The 26,010-nt window shown below is 46.4% G+C and overlaps 1 protein-coding gene across 3 annotated transcripts in view; it reads left to right on the forward strand.

The window, feature by feature from the left end:
* The window catches only part of dnajc13 (DnaJ heat shock protein family (Hsp40) member C13), a 113,361-nt gene that overhangs the window by 34,968 nt on the left and 52,383 nt on the right, over positions 1-26,010 (forward strand). For 2 of the 3 annotated variants that reach the window (XM_084102905.1, XM_084102903.1), the window contains exons 9-23: positions 2,489-2,580; positions 2,787-2,953; positions 4,023-4,102; positions 4,197-4,366; positions 11,609-11,708; positions 11,783-11,890; positions 15,556-15,711; positions 16,221-16,277; positions 16,349-16,470; positions 16,881-16,956; positions 18,679-18,774; positions 18,852-18,992; positions 19,936-19,953; positions 20,280-20,362; positions 23,365-23,518. In XM_084102905.1, the coding sequence (XP_083959031.1) occupies positions 2,489-2,580; positions 2,787-2,953; positions 4,023-4,102; positions 4,197-4,366; positions 11,609-11,708; positions 11,783-11,890; positions 15,556-15,711; positions 16,221-16,277; positions 16,349-16,470; positions 16,881-16,956; positions 18,679-18,774; positions 18,852-18,992; positions 19,936-19,953; positions 20,280-20,362; positions 23,365-23,518 (1,620 nt within the window). The remainder of the gene's footprint in view (positions 1-2,488; positions 2,581-2,786; positions 2,954-4,022; positions 4,103-4,196; positions 4,367-11,608; positions 11,709-11,782; positions 11,891-15,555; positions 15,712-16,220; positions 16,278-16,348; positions 16,471-16,880; positions 16,957-18,678; positions 18,775-18,851; positions 18,993-19,935; positions 19,954-20,279; positions 20,363-23,364; positions 23,519-26,010) is intronic. The other variant, XM_084102904.1, reaches the window with a different exon arrangement.

Below are 26,010 nucleotides of genomic sequence, written 5' to 3' on the forward strand. Positions count from 1 at the left end.
CACACACTCTAGCCGCACACAAACACACACTCTAGCCCGAACACAAACACACACTCTAGCCGAACACAAGCACACAAACACACACTCTAGCCGAACACAAGCACACAAACACACACTCTAGCCGCACACAAACACACACTCTAGCCGCACACATCAGCACACAAACACACACTCTAGCCGCACACATCAGCTCACAAACACACACTCTAGCCGAACACAAGCACACAAACACACACTCTAGCCGAACACAAGCACACAAACACACACTCTAGCCCGAAGAAAGGACTGCGCATGTGCGATGACGTTAACTAGCGTAATGACGCGCGGATCGAGCTGTTCTTCCTGTTGAATAAAGTGTCATATTAATAAGTTTCCCGTCATTCTAAAATCCTCATTTCACTCGCGCGTCTGTGAGGTGAAGCAGGACAACGGCCCACCAGTGCTTGTTTGGGATTCTCATCCACAGGCGTCTGGGTTTGGCCGCGGGGAGGGGCATTTTTACTGCGTGATCAATAAGCAGCACGGCAAAGCGGTTAATATACTCTAAATTATGACCAGAGACGAATTAATATTACGTCTGCTGTTTACAACAAATAAAGAACCAATAGATGAGAATATTTATGCGCGAACAGCGGGAAACTGTGTATATTCGTGCAGTGTGCGCATGTCAAAACATCAGATCCGATTTGAAACTTGTGACATATAAACGCGCACATCAACCCGATTACTTTATTGATCATTCATGTAAACACCTTGTTCGGATTCATCAATCGTATTGATTTCATTCCGACTGTGTCCATGTAAACGCAGCTAGTGTCTGTTGAGGAGCATCATCATAAAGCGTTTGCAGATATTAAGCAGACACTACTAATACTCACATGACCTCTAGTTGACCGGTAGCCACACAGTTACTCATAGTTAGTCGGTTGTCTAAAGTAGACTATTGAAATAAGGTGTTACCCTTGATTTTATCCATGGGAAGAATTGGGATTGGATTGTGGAAAAGTGGGTGTTAGAAACCAGAATCGAGCCAGACTGTGTGTGAGTCCTTTATAATGATGACAATGATGATGCTGTAATAGTAGGGCTAACCCTAATAGTCCACGAACTGTCAGTCGACTAGAAGTCAACATTTTATTAGTCGGTTAGTTGCAGAAAAAAACTCCACAGGCTGTGACGGACAGATCATTGACGGCAGGAAATCCAAACATTCGCCATTCATTTATAGACCTCAAATATGGCTTATCACTTGAAACATGTTAGTAGTAGCAACTTTCCAAGTTAATGTCAACCTAGACAAATGTGCGCTATTAATAGGGCATATTCAAGTGTGTGTGTGGAGAGAGCTCTTACTGCATGACATACAGGCGCATCACTGCATTAACTTTAAATACTCCATCGTTCTCGATCATACAAATAAGAGTAATGCAAACTGTAAAGGGTCTCCTTTTATTTCTGTAAACTCACAATAACAACAAACATTGTGTTCTGTAAAATAATGAAAGCAAACAGGAAGCGTTTTCTGCCGTCTCAGTCAGAACTGGAGGAACTCAGCGTATACTTCAGACATGAGAAATATATCTGTAGAAAGCTTGAAATGTCTGCATTTGAATGAACAGATTTAAATGGAAAATAGATATTCTCAGATTATGTAATCCGTATGAAATGTGCATATAGGTGGAGATGACGAGTCGGCATCGTGACTTAATCTCTGCAGCCAAAAACACAGAAAACAAATTATTACCAACAAATTATTAAAATGTTTAAACAGTCTCTTTCTGTTTTTTCACGATACACTCATAATCATTACATTTGCCTGTGCGCCGTGGCTTTATGTGTGCGTCTGAGCGCTGATTAGGCCATACGTGTTTTATATAGGCAATTAAAGGCTCATTATTATGATTTATGGCTTGGTAATATATAATATTAAAATATATATTAACATATTTAAACACGTGATTAGTCGACTAATGGATTAAATTAACGACTATTAGTCGACTAGAACAATCTGTAGTCGAGGGCAGCCCTTCATAATAGAAATAATCATTTATATATAGAAATTTGGGCAACAAATTTAAAATAAGGTTCTGTTAGTTAACATGAATGGGCAATGAAAAACGCTTCTACAGCATTTATTAATTTTATCTAATGTTAATTTTAGCATTCACTAATACATTATTCAAACCAGAAGAATTGTATCTGATAATATTATTGAACAGACCTGAGCTGACATGAACAACACACAGCTGGACTCTTACTGCAACACACATGTTGCTTATTGTCAGTTAATGCACTAACTTACTTCTGAAGTGTATTTATATTGTAACCAGAATGGGCTGACGTGGAGTGTGTCTGTGTGTCCGGTTGTTTGTCTGTTTGTGTGTTTGTCTATTTGTGTGTTTGTGTTTGTGTGTTTGTGTGTTCTTGTGTCCGGTTGTTTGTCTGACCGTCTGTTTGTGTGTTTGTCTATTTGTGTGTTTGTGTGCAGGTCTTTGCTCTGATCTGTGATGCGGAGAATCCTCAGGTCTTCAGCATGGAGTTTATCCGCGGTCAGATCCGGAAGTACTGCTCCACTGACAGGTGTGTGTGTGTGTGTGTGTGCGTGTGTTTGTGTGTGCAGGGACTCACTGCTTTGCTCTCCTCTCCTGATGTCAGCGTGTGTTTGACGCGTGTGTGAGTCTGTGTCCGTGTGTCCGTGCGTGTGCGTGTGCGTGTGTGTGTGCGCAGGGGCTCACTGCTCTCCTGATGTCAGCGTGTGTTTGACTAGTGTGTGTGTGTGTGTGCAGGGACTCTCTGCTGGCGAGTCTGCTGGACAGCGTGCGGGCGTCTGGGAACAGGGATGTGTGTGTGAAGATGGCGAGCTCGCGTCGGGGTCAGCGCTGGGGTCTGATCAGCACTCCTGTGGACGAGGAGGTGGAGAGTCTTCACCTCAGATTCCTCGCCGCGCCGCCCAGTACGACACACACACGCACACACTCTCATCGTTCAGTGTCTAAAAAAAAAAGAAGTGTTTTACAAGATCTGAAGAGAATTTTGCTTTGTGATTTAGTGCACAAACCTCATGCTGTCATCTGCTTTAGTGCTGTTAGCAGCAGGAGGGCTGAACATTGATATTTATCTTCTAACTGTTAATGTGTGTGTGCATGTATACAGAATGTGTGTATTTATACTCAGTCGTTTAAACGTTTGAGGTCAGTATCAGTAAGAGGGTTGTTTAAATAAAGAAATTAATACTTTAATTCAGCAAGGACGTGACAGTAAAGACATTTATAATGTCACAAAGATTCTGTTTCAAATAAATGCTGTTCTTTTGAACTTTCAATTCATCAAAGAATCCTGAAGAATAAAATGTATCAGTTTCCACAATAATATATAGCAGCACAACTGTTTTCAACACTGATAATAATCATAAATGTTTATCGATCATCAAATCCTCATATTAGAGTGATTTCTGAAGGATCATGTGACACTGAAGACTGGAGTAATGATGCTGAAAATTCAGCTTTGATCACAGGAATAAATTCACAACAGTGAAACAGTTATTTTAAATTGGAATAATATTTCACTGTTTTTACTGTATTTTTTATCAAATAAACGCAGCCTTGGTGACAGAATAGACTCTTTCAGAAACATTACCGACACCAAAAGCGGCAGATATGATAAAAAGGAGAATTAAAACACACTAAAAACTAAAGTAAATAAATGTTTAAAAAGTAAAGAATCAAATTAATAAAATAAAAATGATAATTCCAACTGCCATCATTGTTTTTTCATTTTAGATCTGAAATGCATTCACTTTGAATAATTTTATTCAATTCACATTTATTTGTATTGCGCTTTTCCCAACACACATCGTTTCAAAGCAGCTTTACAGAAAATGCATTACAGTCCACATTACAGTTTAGAGTGATCTGTAATCAGAGGTGACTGTCTAAGTTATGTATTTCAGAAATGTATATATACAAAATCACAGTTAGCTAAAAATGTATATAATAACTAATGTTTTTTGTTCTTTATTCTAGATGGCAATTTTGCGGATGCAGTGTTCAGATTCAACGCCAACATCTCGTACAGTGGTGTGTTGCACGCCGTCACTCAGGACGTGAGTGTGTTCCCACGGCTCTCTCTGTGTGTGTGTGTGTGTGTGTGTTAACTGGGTTTCAGTGTGACCTGTCCTTCTGCTCTGTGTGTTATAGGGTCTTTTCTCAGAGAATAAAGAGAAGCTGATCAGCAATGCGGTGCTGGCTCTGCTGTCTCAGGACGTGGATCTGCCCGGGCCGAACGTGGAGCTGGAGGCCCAGTTTCAGGCCATCAGGAGACTCGTGGCGTCCAAAGCCGGTTTCCAGGCCTTCACACAGCTCCCGAAGTACGGCTCGTCCCACACCTCTGCTGCAGAGATGCACAAACACAAACTATCTGCATTCACACACCAGATCAATCCGTTTATATCACATTTAAATGCTTGAGATTAATGCAGTGTTGAGCTGAGACTGTGATACTCGTGTGTTTATTCGGATCGACTCCTGCTTGATTATTCACCGTATCCTCTCGGTTCACACTCACGTTGCCCTTCTCTGTATCTGCACATGTTTGTCTGGGTTGTAATGAAACCCCTCTGTTGTCCTAAGGTCTGGTCCCATGGGTGGACTCGAACCTGCAATGTAAATATTATCCATATATCTCAGTGTACCCTTTCTTTCTCTCATCCGCCCATCTGTCTCTCCATCGGCCTTCCTATCTGAAACCATTTTAAGGAAATCTTCATTTGTCTTGCTGTTTTACATTTCCCCTTTTTTAAACGCTTTACACCTGCTTTCTCTTTTTCTCTTAACTGTCATAAAACATTTTATTGTGTTTCTCTGGGTCACTGAGATGTATGAATCGACTAGTTGTGTTCCTGTCCTCTATTTATACATCTACAATTCATTCAGTATTTGTTTAGAACCATGCAAATATCGAATGGACTACCAGAAATCTCTCTCTCTCTCTTTCTCTCTCTCTCTCTACACTATGTTGTCAAAAGTATTCCAAATCATTGAATTCAGGTGTTCCAATCACTTCCATGGCCACAGTTGTATAAATCAAGCACTAGGCATGCAGACGCTTCTCCACACATCTGTGAAAGAATAGGTCGCTCTCAAGAGCCCAATGAACTTAAGCGTGGTACCGTGATCGGTTGCCACCTGTGCAATAAGTTCATTCGGGAAATTTCCTCACTACTAAATATTCCATGGTCAACTGATAGTGGTTTTATAACAAAGTGGAAGCAATTGGGAACAACAGTAACTCAGTGGTAGGCTCCAACTTTCTGCAGAGTCAACAGCTACAGACCAAAAAACTTCTGTGGCCTTCAGATTTGCTCAAGAACAGTGCGTAGAGTTTCATGGAATGAGCTTTTATTGGTGTAAAGCGTGAGGTGCAGTGGCATAAGGCGTGGGGTGCAGTGGCGTAAAGTGTGAGGTGCAGTGGCATAAGGCGTGGGGTGCAGTGGTGTGAATCGTGGGATGCAGTGGAGTAAAGCGTGGGATGCAGTGGTGCAAAGTGTGGGATGCAGTGGCATAAGGCGTGGGGTGCAGTGGTGTGAATCGTGGGATGTAGTGGTGTAAAGCGTGGGGTGCAGTGGAGTAAAGCTCGGGGTGCAGTGGAGTAAAGCGTGGGGTGCAGTGGTGTGAATCGTGGGATGTAGTGGAGTAAAGCGTGGGATGCAGTGGAGTAAAGCTCGGGGTGCAGTGGAGTAAAGCGTGGGGTGCAGTGGAGTAAAGCGTGGGATGCAGTGGCGTAAAGCGTGGGATGCAGTGGCGTAAAGCGTGGGGTGCAGTGGAGTAAAGCGTGGGGTGCAGTGGTGTAAAGAGTGGGATGCAGTGGAGTAAAGCGTGGGATGCAGTGGGATGCAGTGGAGTAAAGCATGTGATGCAGTGGTGTAAAGAGTGGGATGCAGTGGAGTAAAGCGTGGGGTGCAGTGGAGTAAAGCGTTGGATGCAGTGGAGTAAAGCGTGGGGTGCAGTGGAGTAAAGCGTGGGATGCAGTGGAGTAAAGCGTGGGGTGCAGTGGTGTAAAGCGTGTGGTGCAGTGGTGTAAAGAGTGGGGTGCAGTGGAGTAAAGCGTGGGGTGCAGTGGAGTAAAGCGTGGGATGCAGTGGCGTAAAGCGTGGGGTGCAGTGGCGTAAAGCGTGGGGTGCAGTGGTGTAAAGCGTGGGGTGCAGTGGAGTAAAGCGTGGGATGCAGTGGCGTAAAGCGTGGGGTGCAGTGGCGTAAAGCGTGGGGTGCAGTGGTGTAAAGAGTGGGGTGCAGTGGAGTAAAGCGTGGGATGCAGTGGAGTAAAGCGTGTGATGCAGTGGTGTAAAGAGTGAGATGCAGTAGAGTAAAGCGTGGGGTGCAGTGGCGTAAAGCGTGGGATGCAGTGGCGTAAAGCGTGGGGTGCAGTGGCGTAAAGAGTGGGGTGCAGTGGCGTAAAGCGTGGGGTGCAGTGGCGTAAAGCGTGGGATGCAGTGGCGTAAAGCGTGGGATGCAGTGGAGTAAAGCGTGGGGTGCAGTGGTGTAAAGAGTGAGATGCAGTAGAGTAAAGCGTGGGGTGCAGTGGAGTAAAGCGTGGGATGCAGTGGCGTAAAGTGTGGGATGCAGTGGTGTGAATCGTGGGATGCAGTGGAGTAAAGCGTGGGATGCAGTGGTGCAAAGTGTGGGATGCAGTGGCGTAAGGCGTGGGGTGCAGTGGTGTGAATCGTGGGATGCAGTGGTGTAAAGCGTGGGGTGCAGTGGAGTAAAGCGTGGGGTGCAGTGGTGTAAAGCGTGGGGTGCAGTGGAGTAAAGCTCGGGGTGCAGTGGAGTAAAGCGTGGGGTGCAGTGGTGTGAATCGTGGGATGTAGTGGAGTAAAGCGTGGGATGCAGTGGAGTAAAGCTCGGGGTGCAGTGGAGTAAAGCGTGGGGTGCAGTGGTGTAAAGCGTGGGGTGCAGTGGCGTAAAGCGTGGGATGCAGTGGCGTAAAGCGTGGGATGCAGTGGCGTAAAGCGTGGGGTGCAGTGGAGTAAAGCGTGGGGTGCAGTGGTGTAAAGAGTGGGATGCAGTGGAGTAAAGCGTGGGATGCAGTGGGATGCAGTGGAGTAAAGCATGTGATGCAGTGGTGTAAAGAGTGGGATGCAGTGGAGTAAAGCGTGGGGTGCAGTGGAGTAAAGCGTTGGATGCAGTGGAGTAAAGCGTGGGGTGCAGTGGAGTAAAGCGTGGGATGCAGTGGAGTAAAGCGTGGGGTGCAGTGGAGTAAAGCGTGGGGTGCAGTGGTGTAAAGCGTGGGGTGCAGTGGAGTAAAGCGTGGGATGCAGTGGAGTAAAGCGTGGGATGCAGTGGCGTAAAGCGTGGGGTGCAGTGGAGTAAAGCGTGGGGTGCAGTGGTGTAAAGAGTGGGATGCAGTGGAGTAAAGCGTGGGATGCAGTGGGATGCAGTGGAGTAAAGCATGTGATGCAGTGGTGTAAAGAGTGGGATGCAGTGGAGTAAAGCGTGGGGTGCAGTGGAGTAAAGCGTTGGATGCAGTGGAGTAAAGCGTGGGGTGCAGTGGAGTAAAGCGTGGGATGCAGTGGAGTAAAGCGTGGGGTGCAGTGGAGTAAAGCGTGGGGTGCAGTGGTGTAAAGCGTGTGGTGCAGTGGTGTAAAGAGTGGGATGCAGTAGAGTAAAGCGTGGGATGCAGTGGCGTAAAGCGTGGGGTGCAGTGGCGTAAAGCGTGGGGTGCAGTGGTGTAAAGCGTGGGGTGCAGTGGAGTAAAGCGTGGGATGCAGTGGCGTAAAGCGTGGGATGCAGTGGCGTAAAGCGTGGGGTGCAGTGGTGTAAAGAGTGGGGTGCAGTGGAGTAAAGCGTGGGATGCAGTGGAGTAAAGCGTGGGATGCAGTGGTGTAAAGAGTGAGATGCAGTAGAGTAAAGCGTGGGGTGCAGTGGCGTAAAGCGTGGGATGCAGTGGCGTAAAGCGTGGGGTGCAGTGGCGTAAAGAGTGGGGTGCAGTGGCGTAAAGCGTGGGGTGCAGTGGCGTAAAGCGTGGGATGCAGTGGCGTAAAGCGTGGGATGCAGTGGAGTAAAGCGTGGGGTGCAGTGGTGTAAAGAGTGAGGTGCAGTAGAGTAAAGCGTGGGGTGCAGTGGAGTAAAGCGTGGGATGGAGTGGCGTAAAGCGTGGGATGCAGTGGAGTAAAGCGTGGGGTGCAGTGGCGTAAAGAGTGGGGTGCAGTGGCGTAAAGCCTGGGGTGCAGTGGCGTAAAGCGTGGGGTGCAGTGGAGTAAAGCGTGGGATGCAGTAGAGTAAAGCGTGGGGTGCAGTGGTGTAAAGCGTGGGGTGCAGTGGCGTAAAGCGTGGGGTGCAGTGGCGTAAAGCGTGGGATGCAGTGGCGTAAAGCGTGGGATGCAGTGGAGTAAAGCGTGGGGTGCAGTGGCGTAAAGAGTGGGGTGCAGTGGCGTAAAGCGTGGGGTGCAGTGGCGTAAAGCGTGGGATGCAGTGGAGTAAAGCGTGGGATGCAGTGGAGTAAAGCGTGGGGTGCAGTGGTGTAAAGCGTGGGGTGCAGTGGTGTAAAGCGTGGGGTGCAGTGGTGTAAAGCGTGGGATGCAGTGGTGTAAAGCGTGGGATGCAGTGGAGTAAAGCGTGGGATGCAGTGGTGTAAAGCGTGGGGTGCAGTGGAGTAAAGCGTGGGGTGCAGTGGAGTAAAGAGTGGGGTGCAGTGGAGTAAAGCGTGGGATGCAGTGGAGTAAAGCGTGGGATGCAGTGGAGTAAAGCGTGGGATGCAGTGGTGTAAAGCGTGGGGTGCAGTGGAGTAAAGCGTGGGGTGCAGTGGAGTAAAGCGTGGGATGCAGTGGAGTAAAGCGTGGGGTGCAGTGGAGTAAAGCGTGGGGTGCAGTGGTGTAAAGCGTGGGGTGCAGTGGAGTAAAGCGTGGGGTGCAGTGGAGTAAAGCGTGGGGTGCAGTGGAGTAAAGCGTGGGATGCAGTGGAGTAAAGCGTGGGGTGCAGTGTAGTAAAGCGTGGGGTGCAGTGGAGTAAAGAGTGGGATGCAGTGGAGTAAAGAGTGGGATGCAGTGGTGTAAAGCGTGGGGTGCAGTGGAGTAAAGCGTGGGGTGCAGTGGAGTAAAGCGTGGGGTGCAGTGGTGTAAAGCGTGGGATGCAGTGGAGTAAAGCGTGGGATGCAGTGGAGTAAAGCGTGGGGTGCAGTGGTGTAAAGCGTGGGGTGCAGTGGAGTAAAGCGTGGGGTGCAGTGGAGTAAAGCGTGGGATGCAGTGGAGTAAAGAGTGGGATGCAGTGGTGTAAAGCGTGGGGTGCAGTGGAGTAAAGCGTGGGGTGCAGTGGAGTAAAGCGTGGGGTGCAGTGGTGTAAAGCGTGGGGTGCAGTGGTGTAAAGCGTGGGATGCAGTGGAGTAAAGCGTGGGGTGCAGTGGCGTAAAGCGTGGGGTGCAGTGGCGTAAAGCGTGGGATGCAGTGGAGTAAAGCGTGGGATGCAGTGGCGTAAAGCGTGGGATGCAGTGGTGTAAAGAGTGGGGTGCAGTGGAGTAAAGCGTGGGATGCAGTGGAGTAAAGCGTGTGATGCAGTGGTGTAAAGAGTGAGGTGCAGTAGAGTAAAGCGTGGGGTGCAGTGGCGTAAAGCGTGGGATGCAGTGGAGTAAAGCGTGGGGTGCAGTGGTGTAAAGAGTGAGATGCAGTAGAGTAAAGCGTGGGGTGCAGTGGAGTAAAGCGTGGGATGGAGTGGCGTAAAGCGTGGGATGCAGTGGAGTAAAGCGTGGGGTGCAGTGGCGTAAAGAGTGGGGTGCAGTGGCGTAAAGCGTGGGATGCAGTGGAGTAAAGCGTGGGGTGCAGTGGTGTAAAGAGTGAGATGCAGTAGAGTAAAGCGTGGGGTGCAGTGGAGTAAAGCGTGGGATGGAGTGGCGTAAAGCGTGGGATGCAGTGGAGTAAAGCGTGGGGTGCAGTGGCGTAAAGAGTGGGGTGCAGTGGCGTAAAGCGTGGGGTGCAGTGGCGTAAAGCGTGGGATGCAGTGGAGTAAAGCGTGGGATGCAGTAGAGTAAAGCGTGGGGTGCAGTGGTGTAAAGCGTGGGGTGCAGTGGTGTAAAGCGTGGGGTGCAGTGGTGTAAAGCGTGGGATGCAGTGGTGTAAAGCGTGGGATGCAGTGGAGTAAAGCGTGGGATGCAGTGGTGTAAAGCGTGGGGTGCAGTGGAGTAAAGCGTGGGGTGCAGTGGAGTAAAGAGTGGGATGCAGTGGAGTAAAGCGTGGGGTGCAGTGGAGTAAAGCGTGGGATGCAGTGGAGTAAAGCGTGGGATGCAGTGGTGTAAAGCGTGGGATGCAGTGGAGTAAAGCGTGGGATGCAGTGGTGTAAAGCGTGGGGTGCAGTGGAGTAAAGCGTGGGGTGCAGTGGAGTAAAGAGTGGGATGCAGTGGAGTAAAGAGTGGGGTGCAGTGGAGTAAAGCGTGGGGTGCAGTGGAGTAAAGCGTGGGGTGCAGTGGAGTAAAGCGTGGGGTGCAGTGGAGTAAAGCGTGGGGTGCAGTGGAGTAAAGCGTGGGGTGCAGTGGAGTAAAGAGTGGGATGCAGTGGAGTAAAGAGTGGGATGCAGTGGTGTAAAGCGTGGGGTGCAGTGGAGTAAAGCGTGGGGTGCAGTGGAGTAAAGCGTGGGGTGCAGTGGTGTAAAGCGTGGGATGCAGTGGAGTAAAGCGTGGGATGCAGTGGAGTAAAGCGTGGGGTGCAGTGGTGTAAAGCGTGGGGTGCAGTGGAGTAAAGAGTGGGATGCAGTGGAGTAAAGAGTGGGATGCAGTGGTGTAAAGCGTGGGGTGCAGTGGAGTAAAGCGTGGGGTGCAGTGGAGTAAAGCGTGGGGTGCAGTGGTGTAAAGCGTGGGGTGCAGTGGTGTAAAGCGTGGGATGCAGTGGAGTAAAGCGTGGGATGCAGTGGTGTAAAGCGTGGGATGCAGTGGAGTAAAGCGTTGGATGCAGTGGTGTAAAGCGTGGGGTGCAGTGGAGTAAAGCGTGGGGTGCAGTGGAGTAAAGAGTGGGATGCAGTGGAGTAAAGAGTGGGATGCAGTGGAGTAAAGCATGGGATGCAGTGGAGACGTGTTCTCTGGAGTGACAAATCACGCTTCTCTGTCTGCCAATCCGATGGACGAGTCTGGATTTGTGCACAAAGCAGGACCATAAAGACATGGATGAGGAGTTGGGTGTGGAGGAACTGGACTCCTGTACAGTCCTGAGCTCAACCCGATAGAACAGCTTTGGGATGAACTAGAGCGAGACTGAGAGCTTCTCGTCCAATATCAGTGCCGGACCTCACTAATGCGCTTCTAGAAGAATGGTCAAAAATTCCCATAAACACACTCCCAAACCTTGAGGAAAGCCTTCCCAGAAGAGCTGAAGCTGTTATAGCAGCAAAGGCTGGAGCAACTCCTAATCAAACACTACAGATCAGGAATGGGATGTCATTGAAGTTCATGTGCATGTTAAGGCAGACGTCCCAAAACTTTTGGCAATATAGTGTTTCTATCTATCCACCTATCTATCTTCATTTATTTATTTTTCTGGGCCATATATAATGCTATAAATATAATATATATTATAAAAATGCGAGTAACACTTTTTTTTGTCTTTTTTGTCAATTGCTTGATGTTTGTGTTGCAGGTTTAGAGAGAAATTGGGAGTAAAAACCGTAAAAGCGCTGAAGAGGAACAACAACGGTGTGACGCACGCCGCCATAGACATGCTGTGTGCTCTGATGTGTGTAAGTATGATGATGAAAGCGTGACAGATTGACATTAATGCGCAGATCCTGACGTGACGTGTGTGTTTCTGCAGCCGATGCACGATGATTACGACCTGCGGCAGGAGCAGCTGAATAAAGCCTCTCTGCTCTCCTCAAAGAAGTTCCTGGAAAACCTACTGGAGAAATTTATCAGTAATGTGGTGCGTCATGTGTGTGTGTGTGTGTGTGTGTGTGTGAGTGAGACAGAGAGTGAGACAGAGAGTGAGCGAGTGCTTGACTCAGTGTGAGTGAGTGAGTGAGAGTGAGTGAGTGAGTGAGTGCTTGACTCAGTGTGTGTGTGTGTGTGTGTGTGTGAGTGAGTGAGTGAGTGAGTGAGTGCTTGACTCTGTGTGTGTGTGTGTGTGTGTGTGTGTGTGTGTGTGTGTGTGTGAGTGAGTGAGTGAGTGAGTGAGTGAGTGAGTGAGTGCTTGACTCAGTGTGTGAGTGAGTGAGTGAGTGAGTGCTTGACTCAGTGTGTGAGTGAGTGAGTGAGTGAGTGCTTGACTCAGTGTGTGAGTGAGTGAGTGAGTGAGTGCTTGACTCAGTGTGTGAGTGAGTGAGTGAGTGAGTGAGTGAGTGAGTGCTTGACTCAGTGTGTGTGTGTGAGTGAGTGAGTGCTTGACTCAGTGTGTGTGTGTGAGTGAGTGAGTGAGTGAGTGAGTGAGTGCTTGACTCAGTGTGTGTGTGTGAGTGAGTGAGTGAGTGAGTGCTTGACTCAGTGTGTGTGAGTGAGTGAGTGAGTGAGTGAGTGAGTGAGTGCTTGACTCAGTGTGTGAGTGAGTGAGTGAGTGAGTGAGTGAGTGCTTGACTCAGTGTGTGTGTGTGTGTGAGTGAGTGAGTGCTTGACTCAGTGTGTGTGTGTGAGTGAGTGAGTGAGTGAGTGAGTGAGTGCTTGACTCAGTGTGTGAGTGAGTGAGTGAGTGAGTGCTTGACTCAGTGTGTGTGTGTGTGTGAGTGAGTGAGTGAGTGAGTGCTTGACTCAGTGTGTGTGTGTGAGTGAGTGAGTGAGTGAGTGCTTGACTCAGTGTGTGTGAGTGAGTGCTTGACTCAGTGTGTGTGAGTGAGTGCTTGACTCAGTGTGTGTGAGTGAGTGAGTGAGTGATTGACTCAGTGTGTGTGTGAGTGAGTGAGTGAGTGAGTGCTTGACTCAGTGTGTGTGTGTGTGTGTGTGAGTGAGTGAGTGCTTGACTCAGTGTGTGTGTGTGAGTGAGTGAGTGAGTGAGTGAGTGCTTGACTCAGTGTGTGTGTGTGTGTGTGTGAGTGAGTGAGTGCTTGACTCAGTGTGTGTGTGTGAGTGAGTGAGTGAGTGCTTGACTCAGTGTGTGTGTGTGTGTGTGTGTGTGTGTGTGTGAGTGAGTGAGTGAGTGCTTGACTCAGTGTGTGTGTGTGTGTGTGTGTGAGTGAGTGAGTGAGTGAGTGCTTGACTCAGTGTGTGTGTGTGTGTGTGTGTGTGTGAGTGAGTGAGTGAGTGAGTGAGTGCTTGACTCTGTGTGTGTGTGTGTGTGTGTGTGTGTGTGTGTGAGTGAGTGAGTGAGTGAGTGAGTGAGTGAGTGAGTGAGTGCTTGACTCAGTGTGTGAGTGAGTGAGTGAGTGAGTGCTTGACTCAGTGTGTGAGTGAGTGAGTGAGTGAGTGAGTGCTTGACTCAGTGTGTGAGTGAGTGAGTGAGTGAGTGCTTGACTCAGTGTGTGAGTGAGTGAGTGAGTGAGTGAGTGAGTGAGTGAGTGAGTGCTTGACTCAGTGTGTGTGTGTGAGTGAGTGAGTGCTTGACTCAGTGTGTGTGTGTGTGTGAGTGAGTGAGTGAGTGAGTGAGTGAGTGAGTGAGTGAGTGCTTGACTCAGTGTGTGTGTGTGAGTGAGTGAGTGAGTGAGTGCTTGACTCAGTGTGTGTGAGTGAGTGAGTGAGTGAGTGAGTGAGTGAGTGCTTGACTCAGTGTGTGAGTGAGTGAGTGAGTGAGTGAGTGAGTGCTTGACTCAGTGTGTGTGTGTGTGTGAGTGAGTGAGTGCTTGACTCAGTGTGTGTGTGTGAGTGAGTGAGTGAGTGAGTGAGTGAGTGCTTGACTCAGTGTGTGAGTGAGTGAGTGAGTGAGTGCTTGACTCAGTGTGTGTGTGTGTGTGAGTGAGTGAGTGAGTGAGTGCTTGACTCAGTGTGTGTGTGTGAGTGAGTGAGTGAGTGAGTGCTTGACTCAGTGTGTGTGAGTGAGTGCTTGACTCAGTGTGTGTGAGTGAGTGCTTGACTCAGTGTGTGTGAGTGAGTGAGTGAGTGATTGACTCAGTGTGTGTGTGAGTGAGTGAGTGAGTGAGTGCTTGACTCAGTGTGTGTGTGTGTGTGTGTGAGTGAGTGAGTGCTTGACTCAGTGTGTGTGTGTGAGTGAGTGAGTGAGTGAGTGAGTGCTTGACTCAGTGTGTGTGTGTGTGTGTGTGAGTGAGTGCTTGACTCAGTGTGTGTGTGTGAGTGAGTGAGTGAGTGCTTGACTCAGTGTGTGTGTGTGTGTGTGTGTGTGTGTGTGTGAGTGAGTGAGTGAGTGCTTGACTCAGTGTGTGTGTGTGAGAGTGAGTGAGTGAGTGCTTGACTCAGTGTGTGTGTGTGTGTGTGTGTGTGTGAGTGAGTGAGTGAGTGAGTGAGTGCTTGACTCAGTGTGTGTGTGTGTGTGTGTGTGTGAGTGAGTGAGTGAGTGAGTGAGTGCTTGACTCAGTGTGTGAGTGAGTGAGTGAGTGAGTGCTTGACTCAGTGTGTGTGTGTGAGTGAGTGAGTGAGTGCTTGACTCAGTGTGTGTGTGTGTGTGTGTGTGTGTGTGTGAGTGAGTGAGTGAGTGAGTGAGTGCTTGACTCTGTGTGTGTGTGTGTGTGTGTGTGTGTGTGTGTGTGTGTGTGTGTGAGTGAGTGAGTGCTTGACTCAGTGTGTGTGAGTGAGTGAGTGAGTGAGTGCTTGACTCAGTGTGTGTGTGTGAGTGAGTGAGTGCTTGACTCAGTGTGTGTGTGAGTGAGTGAGTGAGTGCTTGACTCAGTGTGTGTGTGTGAGTGAGTGAGTGCTTGACTCAGTGTGTGTGTGAGTGAGTGAGTGAGTGCTTGACTCAGTGTGTGTGAGTGAGTGAGTGAGTGAGTGCTTGACTCAGTGTGTGTGTGTGAGTGAGTGAGTGAGTGAGTGCTTGACTCTGTGTGTGTGTGTGTGTGTGTGTGTGTGTGTGTGTGTGTGTGAGTGAGTGAGTGAGTGCTTGACTCAGTGTGTGTGAGTGAGTGAGTGAGTGCTTGACTCAGTGTGTGTGTGTGAGTGAGTGAGTGCTTGACTCAGTGTGTGTGTGAGTGAGTGAGTGAGTGCTTGACTCAGTGTGTGTGTGTGAGTGAGTGAGTGAGTGCTTGACTCAGTGTGTGTGTGAGTGAGACAGTGAGTGAGTGAGTGAGTGAGTGCTTGACTCAGTGTGTGTGTGTGTGAGTGAGTGAGTGAGTGCTTGACTCAGTGTGTGTGAGTGAGACAGTGAGTGAGTGAGTGAGTGAGTGCTTGACTCAGTGTGTGTGTGTGTGTGTGTGTCTCTGAATGCTTGACTCAGTGTGTGTGTGTGTGTGTGTCTCTGAATGCTTGACTCAGTGTGTGTGTGTGTGTGTCTCTCTGAGTGCTTGACTCAGTGTGTGAGTGTGTGTGTGTGTCTCTGAATGCTTGACTCAGTGTGTGTGTGTGTGTGTGTCTCTCTGAGTGCTTGACTCAGTGTGTGTGTGTGTGTCTCTCTGAGTGCTTGACTCAGTGTGTGTGTCTCTGAGTGCTTGACTCAGTGTGTGTGTGTGTGTGTGTGTGTCTCTGAGTGCTTGACTCAGTGTGTGTGTGTCTCCTCAGGATCAGGGCACCGGGGCGTTAGTGATCAGCTCTCTGCTGGACTTCCTGACCTTTGCCCTCTGCGCGCCATACAGCGAGACCACGGAGGGCCAGCAGTTCGACATGTTGCTGGAGATGGCGGCGTCACACGGGCGCACGCTCTTCAAGCTCTTCCAGGTCTGGAGCTGCAGCTTTCATACACACTGCTGTCTCTACGGCGTTCAGTGTTCAGAAGATGTGTTGATGTGTCTGAAAGAGTCTCTTCTGCTCAAAGCTGCATTTATTTGACCAAAAATACAGTAAAAACTGAAATATTATTCCAATGTAAATCATCTGTTTTCTATGTGAATATATAGTAAAGTGTAATTTATTCCTGTGATCAAAGCTGAATGTTCAGCATCATTACTCCAGTCTTCAGTGTCACATGATCCTTCAGAAATCACTCTAATATGATGATTTGATGATCAAGAAATATTTATGATTATTATCAGTGTTGAAAACAGTTGTGCTGCTATATATTATTGTGGAAACTGATACATATTATTCTTCAGGATTCTTTGATGAATTGAAAGTTCAAAAGAACAGCATTTATTTGAAATATAATTTTTTGTAACATTATATGTCTTTATTGCTATTTTTGGTCTATTTAATGCATCCTTGATGTGTATATTTGCGTCTCTCCACAGCATCCCTCCATGGCCATCGTGAAAGGAGCCGGTCTGATCATGAAGGCCATCATTGAGGTGAGACCTGCAGTTCCTGCCGCGTGTTTGTCTGTGTTCCCTATAAGTCTATTAAACTGTGTGTGTGTCAGGAAGGAGATAAGGAGATCGCCACTAAGATGCAGGATCTGGCCCTGAGCGAAGGAGCTTTACCCAGACACCTCCACACCTCCTTGTTCACCGTCAGCGCTGACCAGCGGATGCTCACCAACAGGTCAGGCTCATCACGGTCCACTACAGGACATCACAGTTACACTGCAGGACATCACAGTTACACTGCAGGACATCACAGTTACACTGCAGGACATCACTGACCTCTTACACTGCAGGACATCACAGTTACACTGCAGGACATCACAGTTACACTGCAGGACATCACTGACCTCTTACACTGCAGGACATCACAGTTACACTGCAGGACATCACTGACCTCTTACACTGCAGGACATCACTGACCTCTTACACTGCAGGACATCACAGTTACACTACAGGACATCACAGTTACACTACAGGACATCACAGTTACACTGCAGGACATCACTGACCTCTTACACTGCAGGACATCACAGTTACACTGCAGGACATCACTGACCTCTTACAGTGATAATCCCCTTTCTCTCACAGACAGCTGAGTCGACATCTGGTGGGCTTGTGGACGGCAGAAAACCCCATTGCCTTGAACCTCCTGAAGAGGATTCTGGTGAGCCGGACGAGTGGTCTACTAGGGCTGTCAAATAAAAATTAGAATTTCGATTATTCGTCGATAAAAAAATAATAAAAAAACCCTGCATATTCGAATGCAAAAACCGTGCATTCAAATTGCTGGTGTGTCGAGAGCTGCGCGAGACATGATGATGACTTCACTGGCGCGGTGTTTCTGTTAGCTTATCCAGTACAGCAGGTGCGGCTGCGTTGCTAATGTGAAAAATGGCGGGAAAAGGTTCTTCCTGCTGACAAAATCCTCTCAGTTGGAGGCAAAAATGGTGCAAAGACACACTTGACCAAACCATCAGTCAGAGCTAAGTGTGTGAGTGTGTGTTTCATCAGCTGAAACACTGTCAACAGAGTGTGAAAGCGCTCAGCACTCGCTCAGATCAAGAGCGTCTGGTGTTTTTGATGAATATGTAGAGAGTAGAAGTGAGTGTTTCTGAATGTCAGTTTGCTGTTGTGTGTTCATGTAGTTCATTACGCTGTGTGTTTAAGTGTGTTTTCTCAGGTTACTGATGCACAGTTTTATGCACTATTGTAACAATTGTCCTTGCATGTACATTAAGGAAATTATATTTTATTTAAGAACAATTGTTTCAAAAGTTAATGCACTTTAAAAAGTGAATGTCATTTCATTTCAATAAAAGATGCGATGCTTTGGTTTATATTTGCTTATTGCGCTCGCTTGCGCCCTCTTGTGGACACAGGAGACAATACAGCACTTTTATCCTCTAACATTAAAGGGGACATATCATGAAAATCGGACTTTTCCCGTGTGTAAGTGCTATAATCGGTGCTTCTACCAACACGGAAAACGTGAAAAGTGAAACCCAGTAACTGTGTTCTGGTGAGTCTTTCTCTGCAAGCATGTCAAACAATAAGCCGATCAGATTTCGCTCTCCTTCTGACGTATGAAGAGGATCTTATTATAATATTCCCGGCCCTTAATCTGCACGTTTACACACACCAGCCGACATTTGGTTCCGCGAGCGACAGCAGAGACCAGTTCTAACGCACTGATGAAGATCCAGCAAAGCCTGAAGCTGTTCTGTGGTTGAGCTCAGACGAGCACTGAACACTATTGACCAGAACATGTCATCGCTGTCTTATAAAGACCTCAGGAACTGTGGACACTTGTGGAGAAGTTCAACATGATGATGAGATGATCAGTGTAACTCCACAACAACTACAGAAATGTCTCCGCTAACATTCAGAAGCTCTTCCTGAGTCTCTCCGTAAGGCTGCACTCGCTACTGGTGATTCTGGGATTCTGGATGAGGGAGATTGGCCTGTTCTGTTATTGCCGGAGTTTCTGAAGCTCGTGTAAAGACTCCGCCCTCTTCTGGCCGGAGGCGGAGCTAAAGCTCATTTGCATTTAAAGGGACACACACATAAACCGCGTGTTTTTGCTCACACCCAAAAAAGGTGCAAATTTGACAAGCTCTAATAAATGATCTGGGGGGAATTTTAAGCTGAAATTTCACAGACACATTATGAGGACACCAGAGATTTATCTTACATCTTGTGAAAAGGGGCATAATATGTCACCTTTAAGTATTGCCTTTAGAATTCGAATATAATTTGAATTTTGCTAATATTTGAGAAAGAAATTCAAATTTAGCTTTCAGCCATTTTGACAGCCCTAGTGTGCACAGTTATGAATAGTCTCTTGTGAAAGTGTCACAGAAAGCTTTAACTCTGTGTCTGTGCTCAGCCCACGGGTCTGCTGGCGTATCTGGACAGCCCTGACCCTGTGCCGGAGAAGGACGTCGATAGGATGCACATACGGGACAATGTCAAGATTGCCACGGTATAATGATGATCAGCTGTTATTCTCAAATGTCCTCTTTTAGTGCTGTAAATGCATGAATGACTATATTTCTGCAGGACCAGTTCGGGAGGAATAAAGTGCCCGAGTGGCAGCGTCTGGCAGGTAAGGCTGCGAAAGAGGTCGAGAAGTTCGCCAAGGAGAAGGCCGACCTCGTGCTGGTGCACTGGAGAGACAAGATGGGCATCGCTCAGAAGGAGGTGAGTGACCTCTGACCTCTGACCTGCTGTCCTCTGCTCTGCGCTGCTGGTTTGCTGTAAATGCTAGGCATGTCCACTGCACAAGGCTGGGCTTTTTCCATCTTTGACCATCTCGCTGGTTTTTCATTTGTCTGAGATGTTGTGAGAGCGTGTAGTGCATCTGAGTACAAACTCTGTTGGGTTTTCTCTCTGTAATCTTCTGGCTCTGGAATGGTTTATTAATAATTAATGCTCGCACCTTTGCACACTTCTTGACATGGATTGCTCGTGTTCTGATTGGCCGACTAAACATCTGTCAGCTGTGCCTTTCTGTATCTGATTCATGTTCAGAATTTCACAGGGAAAAAACTAATTACAGATGCACTGATCTAAAAATCTGATTAAAATTATAGCTAATACCAAAAATCAATATAAAATATAAATAAAAATATAAATAATTAGTGTTAGCATTATAGGTGTTTATAAAATGTAAGTTTAAGTGAGCGTTAGACGACGGCAGGGTAAATGTGCATTAACCGATGCTGATAGATTAATAATTCTGTTATTTAACAATAAGCCGTATGATAACAATAGACTGTGCATCCTGTAAATAAATTACACCAAAACAACACCACCGCCTACACTGGGTCATTTAAGCATGTCATCTAATGTTATTCCCGAGAATAATAATTCTGGGCAGTGATGTTTGTTTTGCTGATATGAATCATTTTCTGCAGCTTTGGAATCATGAGCATGAGTTACAAACTGATCCTCATCATAATTTCTTCGCTCTTGAGCCTCCAATCACACAATTTCATGCATTTGCCTTGTTGAAATTGAAGCCATGTTCGTTATGAACATCTAGTATTCAGCAGTGTGATTGGTTGACCTCAGGACCAATAACCTCTCTTATCTCTGCCCCCCCACCGGCTCTTATTGTGGTTTCTGCTGTCAATCAATGCAGCAGGACAGGAATAACCTGGTGAGTAGCATTATCCAATCAGAGACCTCCACCTCTGTTAGACCCTCCCCTTCTCATGTCACTCACTTTATCATGTCACATGGGTTTATTCTGCTGTTACACATGCGCTGTATTAGATCAGTGTGTTGACATCCGTGTCTCTTCTCAGGACGGCATATTTATATGCGTTTATAGCAGGATCATAACTTCATATCATATGTGCTTGATTTCACCGCTCTAGTGTCGTCTGCACTATCCTTACATCCCTGTGTCTATTATTTATATGAAGTCGTTGTCTTATAAACCAATATTGCGCCACTGCAGTAATTCTGTCGCACCGATTGTAGAACGCAAACCAGAAGCCGGTCATCCTGAGGAAGAGACGGCAGCGGATCAAGATCGAGTCCAACTGGGAGCTGTTTTACTACAGGTACACTCGCCGTTTTACTCAAACTAGAAGCCCTGATATTCTCACAGCGAAGTTCTTAACCGTTCTTCACTTAGAGGTAGAACGACGTTTGAAACCCCTTTCAGTGATGAACTGTTAGTGAAGATCATCACGATGCTGATCAGCGACGCTTACATGAATATGTAAATATGTGCTGCACTTTCCTCTCAGTAACTGAATAAACACAATAAAACTGAGAGAACAGCGGTTCAGAAAGCATCAGATCACAGAGATGTGGATGTTTGATCAGATCTGAGATTCAGATCTTCAGTCATGCTTATTTATACAGCTTTAATGTGATTAATGTGATTAATGTCATTTATACAGCACTTTATACAATAGATGCTTTAAAACAGCAGCTTTACAGAATTAAACATGAACAACAGTGTCCGAGTCTCTTTCAGCTTCAGTTTCTCTCAGTGTGTTCATGTTTTTACTCACGACCGACTGAACAGAGTTACACCTCAAAGAAGGCGGAGCCTCAGAGCCACACCCACCTATTACATCATCAACACACGGTCCAATGGGAGCTCAGAGGCGTTTATCGGAGCAAACACTTAGACAAGCTGTTTCAAACTCCGTAAACAAACCAAGCAAACTTCGTTTTGGCCTGATTTTGTTGGAAATTAAAGCTGCCGTCGGCAACATTTTTTTGATCAAATTCAGTGAAATTGACACTATAATCCGACAGAACAACATAAATAAGGTGGTTTTAGAAAAAAACCCGAGCTTCTAACTCCACCTGGAGCGTGTTATTTGTTTTGCAAAAATCCACCGCTCCCGTCTCATCGGGTCCAATCAGCGCCGGGGGGTGTGAGATCTGACTGTCAATCACAGTTCGTGCACACGCCACAGATCCCCCCTCCCTCGCGCAGACGCGCACATTACAATATCACATGCACACGACATGCCTGAAGTTCGCCTGAAGATTGTAGGAAGCGTGATGGCGGAGAGAAAATCTACTAACAAGCTTCCAATTCCTCGGTTATTGCTATCTATGGATAGATTAGCCAGGGCAGCCTACCTCCGAGTCCATGGTGTTGATCGATGCTGAAGAGACGGACGCGTTCACAGAAAATCAGGTACTCACGCACTGACGATGGGAGGGTGCTCGTTGGTAGTGGGGGAGGGGCATGAGAGTTGTAAACATTCAAAATTTTGGCTAAGTCCACTCAATCTGCCAGACTTGCCGACTGCAGCTTTAAGTGTATGACTTCAATCTAAATTTATTTATAAAGCACAATAAAAACAACGATGGTTGACCATTGTGCTGAACAATATAATTTAAAAGAAAAACGAAAAAGCAGAAACATAAAACAATATGACAATAAGACACAAATACACAAATGTTAAGGAAAAAAAACATTTGAAACTCAGCGATTATAAGCCTTCTCGAAGAGATTGGTTTTTAATTTTGCTTTATAAAGTGATTCTGATGTGATTAATCTAAAAGGGCCGGCTATGGCCAAAGCCCAGTCACCCTTTTCCCTCAGCCTAGATCTAGGGACCACTAAGGGTGTATTCACACCAGGAAAGTCCGCTAGTTCACTTGCTTTTGGAAGAAATGTAATATGTTCTATATGTTTGCATTTAATTATATTTATAGAATCTTAGAAATATGATGGTAGTTAGAAGAATGTAGTGTCGATCGATACATAACCTTATGAATATATGTGCATGGGAATAAATAATTGTTAAAGACAATTGATTCCTTTTTGTCTCTTATTCAGTATTAGGAAATTGTTTGCCACCACACTTCGGTCCGGACCAAATACAGTGTTGATTTTTTGTTTGTTTGGTGTGGTTCGCTTTCACACTGGCCTTTTTCCAAGAGAACCAAAATGTGTAAACAAAACCACACGTGTGCTAAGGTCATTCATTCATTGGACAGAAATTCTGAAGCAGGGAAAAGCAGGAAGTGCAAAAACAGGCTAATCATGGAGATCTTTCGTAGTGCAATTTTTCTTCTTGACTGATTTGGTGTTATCAGCTACTAACGCAATATGAAGAAACTTATGAGCATCATATGATACAATGACGAAGATGTGCTGCAAGACGGTTCCAGCAGAGAGAACATGCTCTTCACTGATGAATTTCAAATATTATTAAAAACAAGTGAACAGTCAGTAATAAAATAAGAACAAATACACAAATTACAAGCAGAGATGAATACTAAATAACAAAGTTACAAAGTCTAACAGTATTCAGTATACAGAAATGAATAATTAAGCCTAAAAGTAAAATAACACTATCTGTTCACTGTATAAATAAAAAAGTTTCATCTATGCTAAAGCTGTATTTTGTTGTTTTATTAACATTAACGACACAGACAGCCGCAGGAATATTAGGCTGCTGTCACTTTAAGGCCGAATGCACAGACCGAAAAATCTGACGAACATCTGGTTTCTTTTTCAACTGTTCACTTATGACATAACCCAGAGAATACTTGCTGAGATGGGTATTTAGATTAATTTTTTAAAATAATTTTGTGTGCATGTGTCCGTTCAAGGGCAAGGAAACGCAAGAGTTTGGGTTAGGTTTTCGCCGCCTCTTCTACCTTTAAAATGGGGCAGCTGGTCCGTACGGATCAAATGGTAAATGGTTATGGTAAATGGCGCAGTGGTTTCTGCAATTGGGTCGGGTCATGTTTACACCTAAACGAACCGTGCCAGAGTTGGTTTGGAATCGGACCGAGGGCACCTCTTCAGCTGGGTCACGTACGAGTATTTGGGTCCGCACTTGAGTGCGATCACTGTATCACACCTGACCAAAAGATCCGCACCAACGGGGGAAACCAACTTAAGTTTGATTCAATCGATCCAAACAAGACCGGTGTGAATACACCCTAAGAGTTTCTGATTTGATGACCTTAAACCTCTAGCTGGAGTGTTTATACTCAAAAGGTCAGAGAGATAAGAAGGTGTGTTGCGATATGAGATTCTGTGTGTGCAGGTTTCAGTGTGTTTCCCTGTGTGTGTGTGCAGGTTTCAGCAGGATCACGCGCGCTCGAACCTCATCTGGAACCTGAAGACGCGAGAGGAGCTGCGGGACGCTCTGGAGGGAGAGATGCGCGGCTTCAGTGTGGACCGCGAGCTGGGCAGCGCCAGCGTCATCGCCTGGAACCACCAGGAGTTCGAGGTCTGACCCATCGAGTTACTGAACACACTCTAGAGTCTCACTGTATCACTGAACACACTAGAGTCTCACTGTATCACTGAACACACTCTAGAGTCTTACTGTATCACTGAACACACTCTAGAGTCTCACTGTATCACTGAACACACTCTAGAGTCTTACTGTATCACTGAACACACTCTAGAGTCTCACTGTATCACTGGACACTCTAGAGTCTCACTGTATCAATGAACACTCTCTAGAGTCTCACTGTATCACTGGACACACTCTAGAGTCTCACTGTATCACTGAACACACTCTAGAGTCTCACTGTATCACTGAACACTCTAGAGTCTCACTGTATCACTGAACACTCTAGAGTCTCACTGTATCACTGAACACACTCTAGAGTCTCACTGTATCACTGGACACACTCTAGAGTCTCACTGTATCACTGAACACACTCTAGAGTCTCACTGTATCACTGAACACTCTCTAGAGTCTCACTGTATCACTGAACACTCTCTAGAGTCTCACTGTATCACTGAACACTCTCTAGAGTCTCACTGTATCACTGAACACACTAGAGTCTCACTGTATCACTGAACACACTCTAGAGTCTTACTGTATCACTGAACACACTCTAGAGTCTCACTGTATCACTGGACACTCTCTAGAGTCTCACTGTATCACTGAACACACTCTAGAGTCTCACTGTATCACTGGACACTCTCTAGAGTCTTACTGTATCACTGAACACACTCTAGAGTCTCACTGTATCACTGGACACTCTCTAGAGTCTTACTGTATCACTGAACACACTCTAGAGTCTCACTGTATCACTGGACACTCTCTAGAGTCTCACTGTATCACTGAACACTCTAGAGTCTCACTGTATCACTGAACACACTCTAGAGTCTCACTGTATCACTGAACACACTAGAGTCTCACTGTATCAATGAACACTCTCTAGAGTCTCACTGTATCACTGAACACACTCTAGAGTCTCACTGTATCACTGAACACACTCTAGAGTCTCACTGTATCACTGAACACTCTAGAGTCTCACTGTATCACTGAACACTCTAGAGTCTCACTGTATCACTGAACACACTCTAGAGTCTCACTGTATCACTGGACACACTCTAGAGTCTCACTGTATCACTGAACACACTCTAGAGTCTCACTGTATCACTGAACACTCTAGAGTCTCACTGTATCACTGAACACTAGAGTCTCACTGTATCACTGAACACACTCTAGAGTCTCACTGTATCACTGGACACACTCTAGAGTCTCACTGTATCACTGAACACACTCTAGAGTCTCACTGTATCACTGAACACTCTCTAGAGTCTCACTGTATCACTGAACACACTAGAGTCTCACTGTATCACTGAACACACTCTAGAGTCTTACTGTATCACTGAACACACTCTAGAGTCTCACTGTATCACTGGACACTCTCTAGAGTCTCACTGTATCACTGAACACTCTAGAGTCTCACTGTATCACTGAACACACTCTAGAGTCTCACTGTATCACTGAACACACTAGAGTCTCACTGTATCACTGAACACACTCTAGAGTCTTACTGTATCACTGAACACACTCTAGAGTCTCACTGTATCACTGAACACACTCTAGAGTCTCACTGTATCACTGAACACTCTAGAGTCTCACTGTATCACTGAACACACTCTAGAGTCTCACTGTATCACTGGACACACTCTAGAGTCTCACTGTATCACTGAACACACTCTAGAGTCTCACTGTATCACTGAACACTCTAGAGTCTCACTGTATCACTGAACACTCTCTAGAGTCTCACTGTATCACTGAACACTCTCTAGAGTCTCACTGTATCACTGGACACTCTAGAGTCTCACTGTATCACTGAACACTCTAGAGTCTCACTGTATCACTGGACACTCTCTAGAGTCTCACTGTATCACTGAACACTCTAGAGTCTCACTGTATCACTGAACACTCTCTACTGTCTCACTGTATCACTGGACACACTCTAGAGTCTCACTGTATCACTGAACACTCTAGAGTCTCACTGTATCACTGAACACTCTCTACTGTCTCACTGTATCACTGAACACTCTAGAGTCTCACTGTATCACTGAACACACTCTAGAGTCTCACTGTATCACTGAACACACTCTAGAGTCTCACTGTATCTCTGAACACACTCTAGAGTCTCACTGTATCACTGAACACACTCTAGAGTCTCACTGTATCTCTGAACACACTCTAGAGTCTCACTGTATCACTGGACACTCTAGAGTCTCACTGTATCACTGGACACTCTAGAGTCTCACTGTATCACTGGACACTCTAGAGTCTCACTGTATCACTGAACACTCTCTACTGTATCACTGAACACACTCTAGAGTCTCACTGTATCACTGAATACACTCTAGAGTCTCACTGTATCACTGAATACACTCTAGAGTCTCACTGTATCACTGAACACTCTCTACTGTATCACTGAACACACTAGAGTCTCA

Source organism: Abramis brama (genome assembly GCF_963993115.1).
Source record: "Abramis brama genome assembly, chromosome: 24".
Taxonomy (NCBI): domain Eukaryota; kingdom Metazoa; phylum Chordata; class Actinopteri; order Cypriniformes; family Leuciscidae; genus Abramis; species Abramis brama.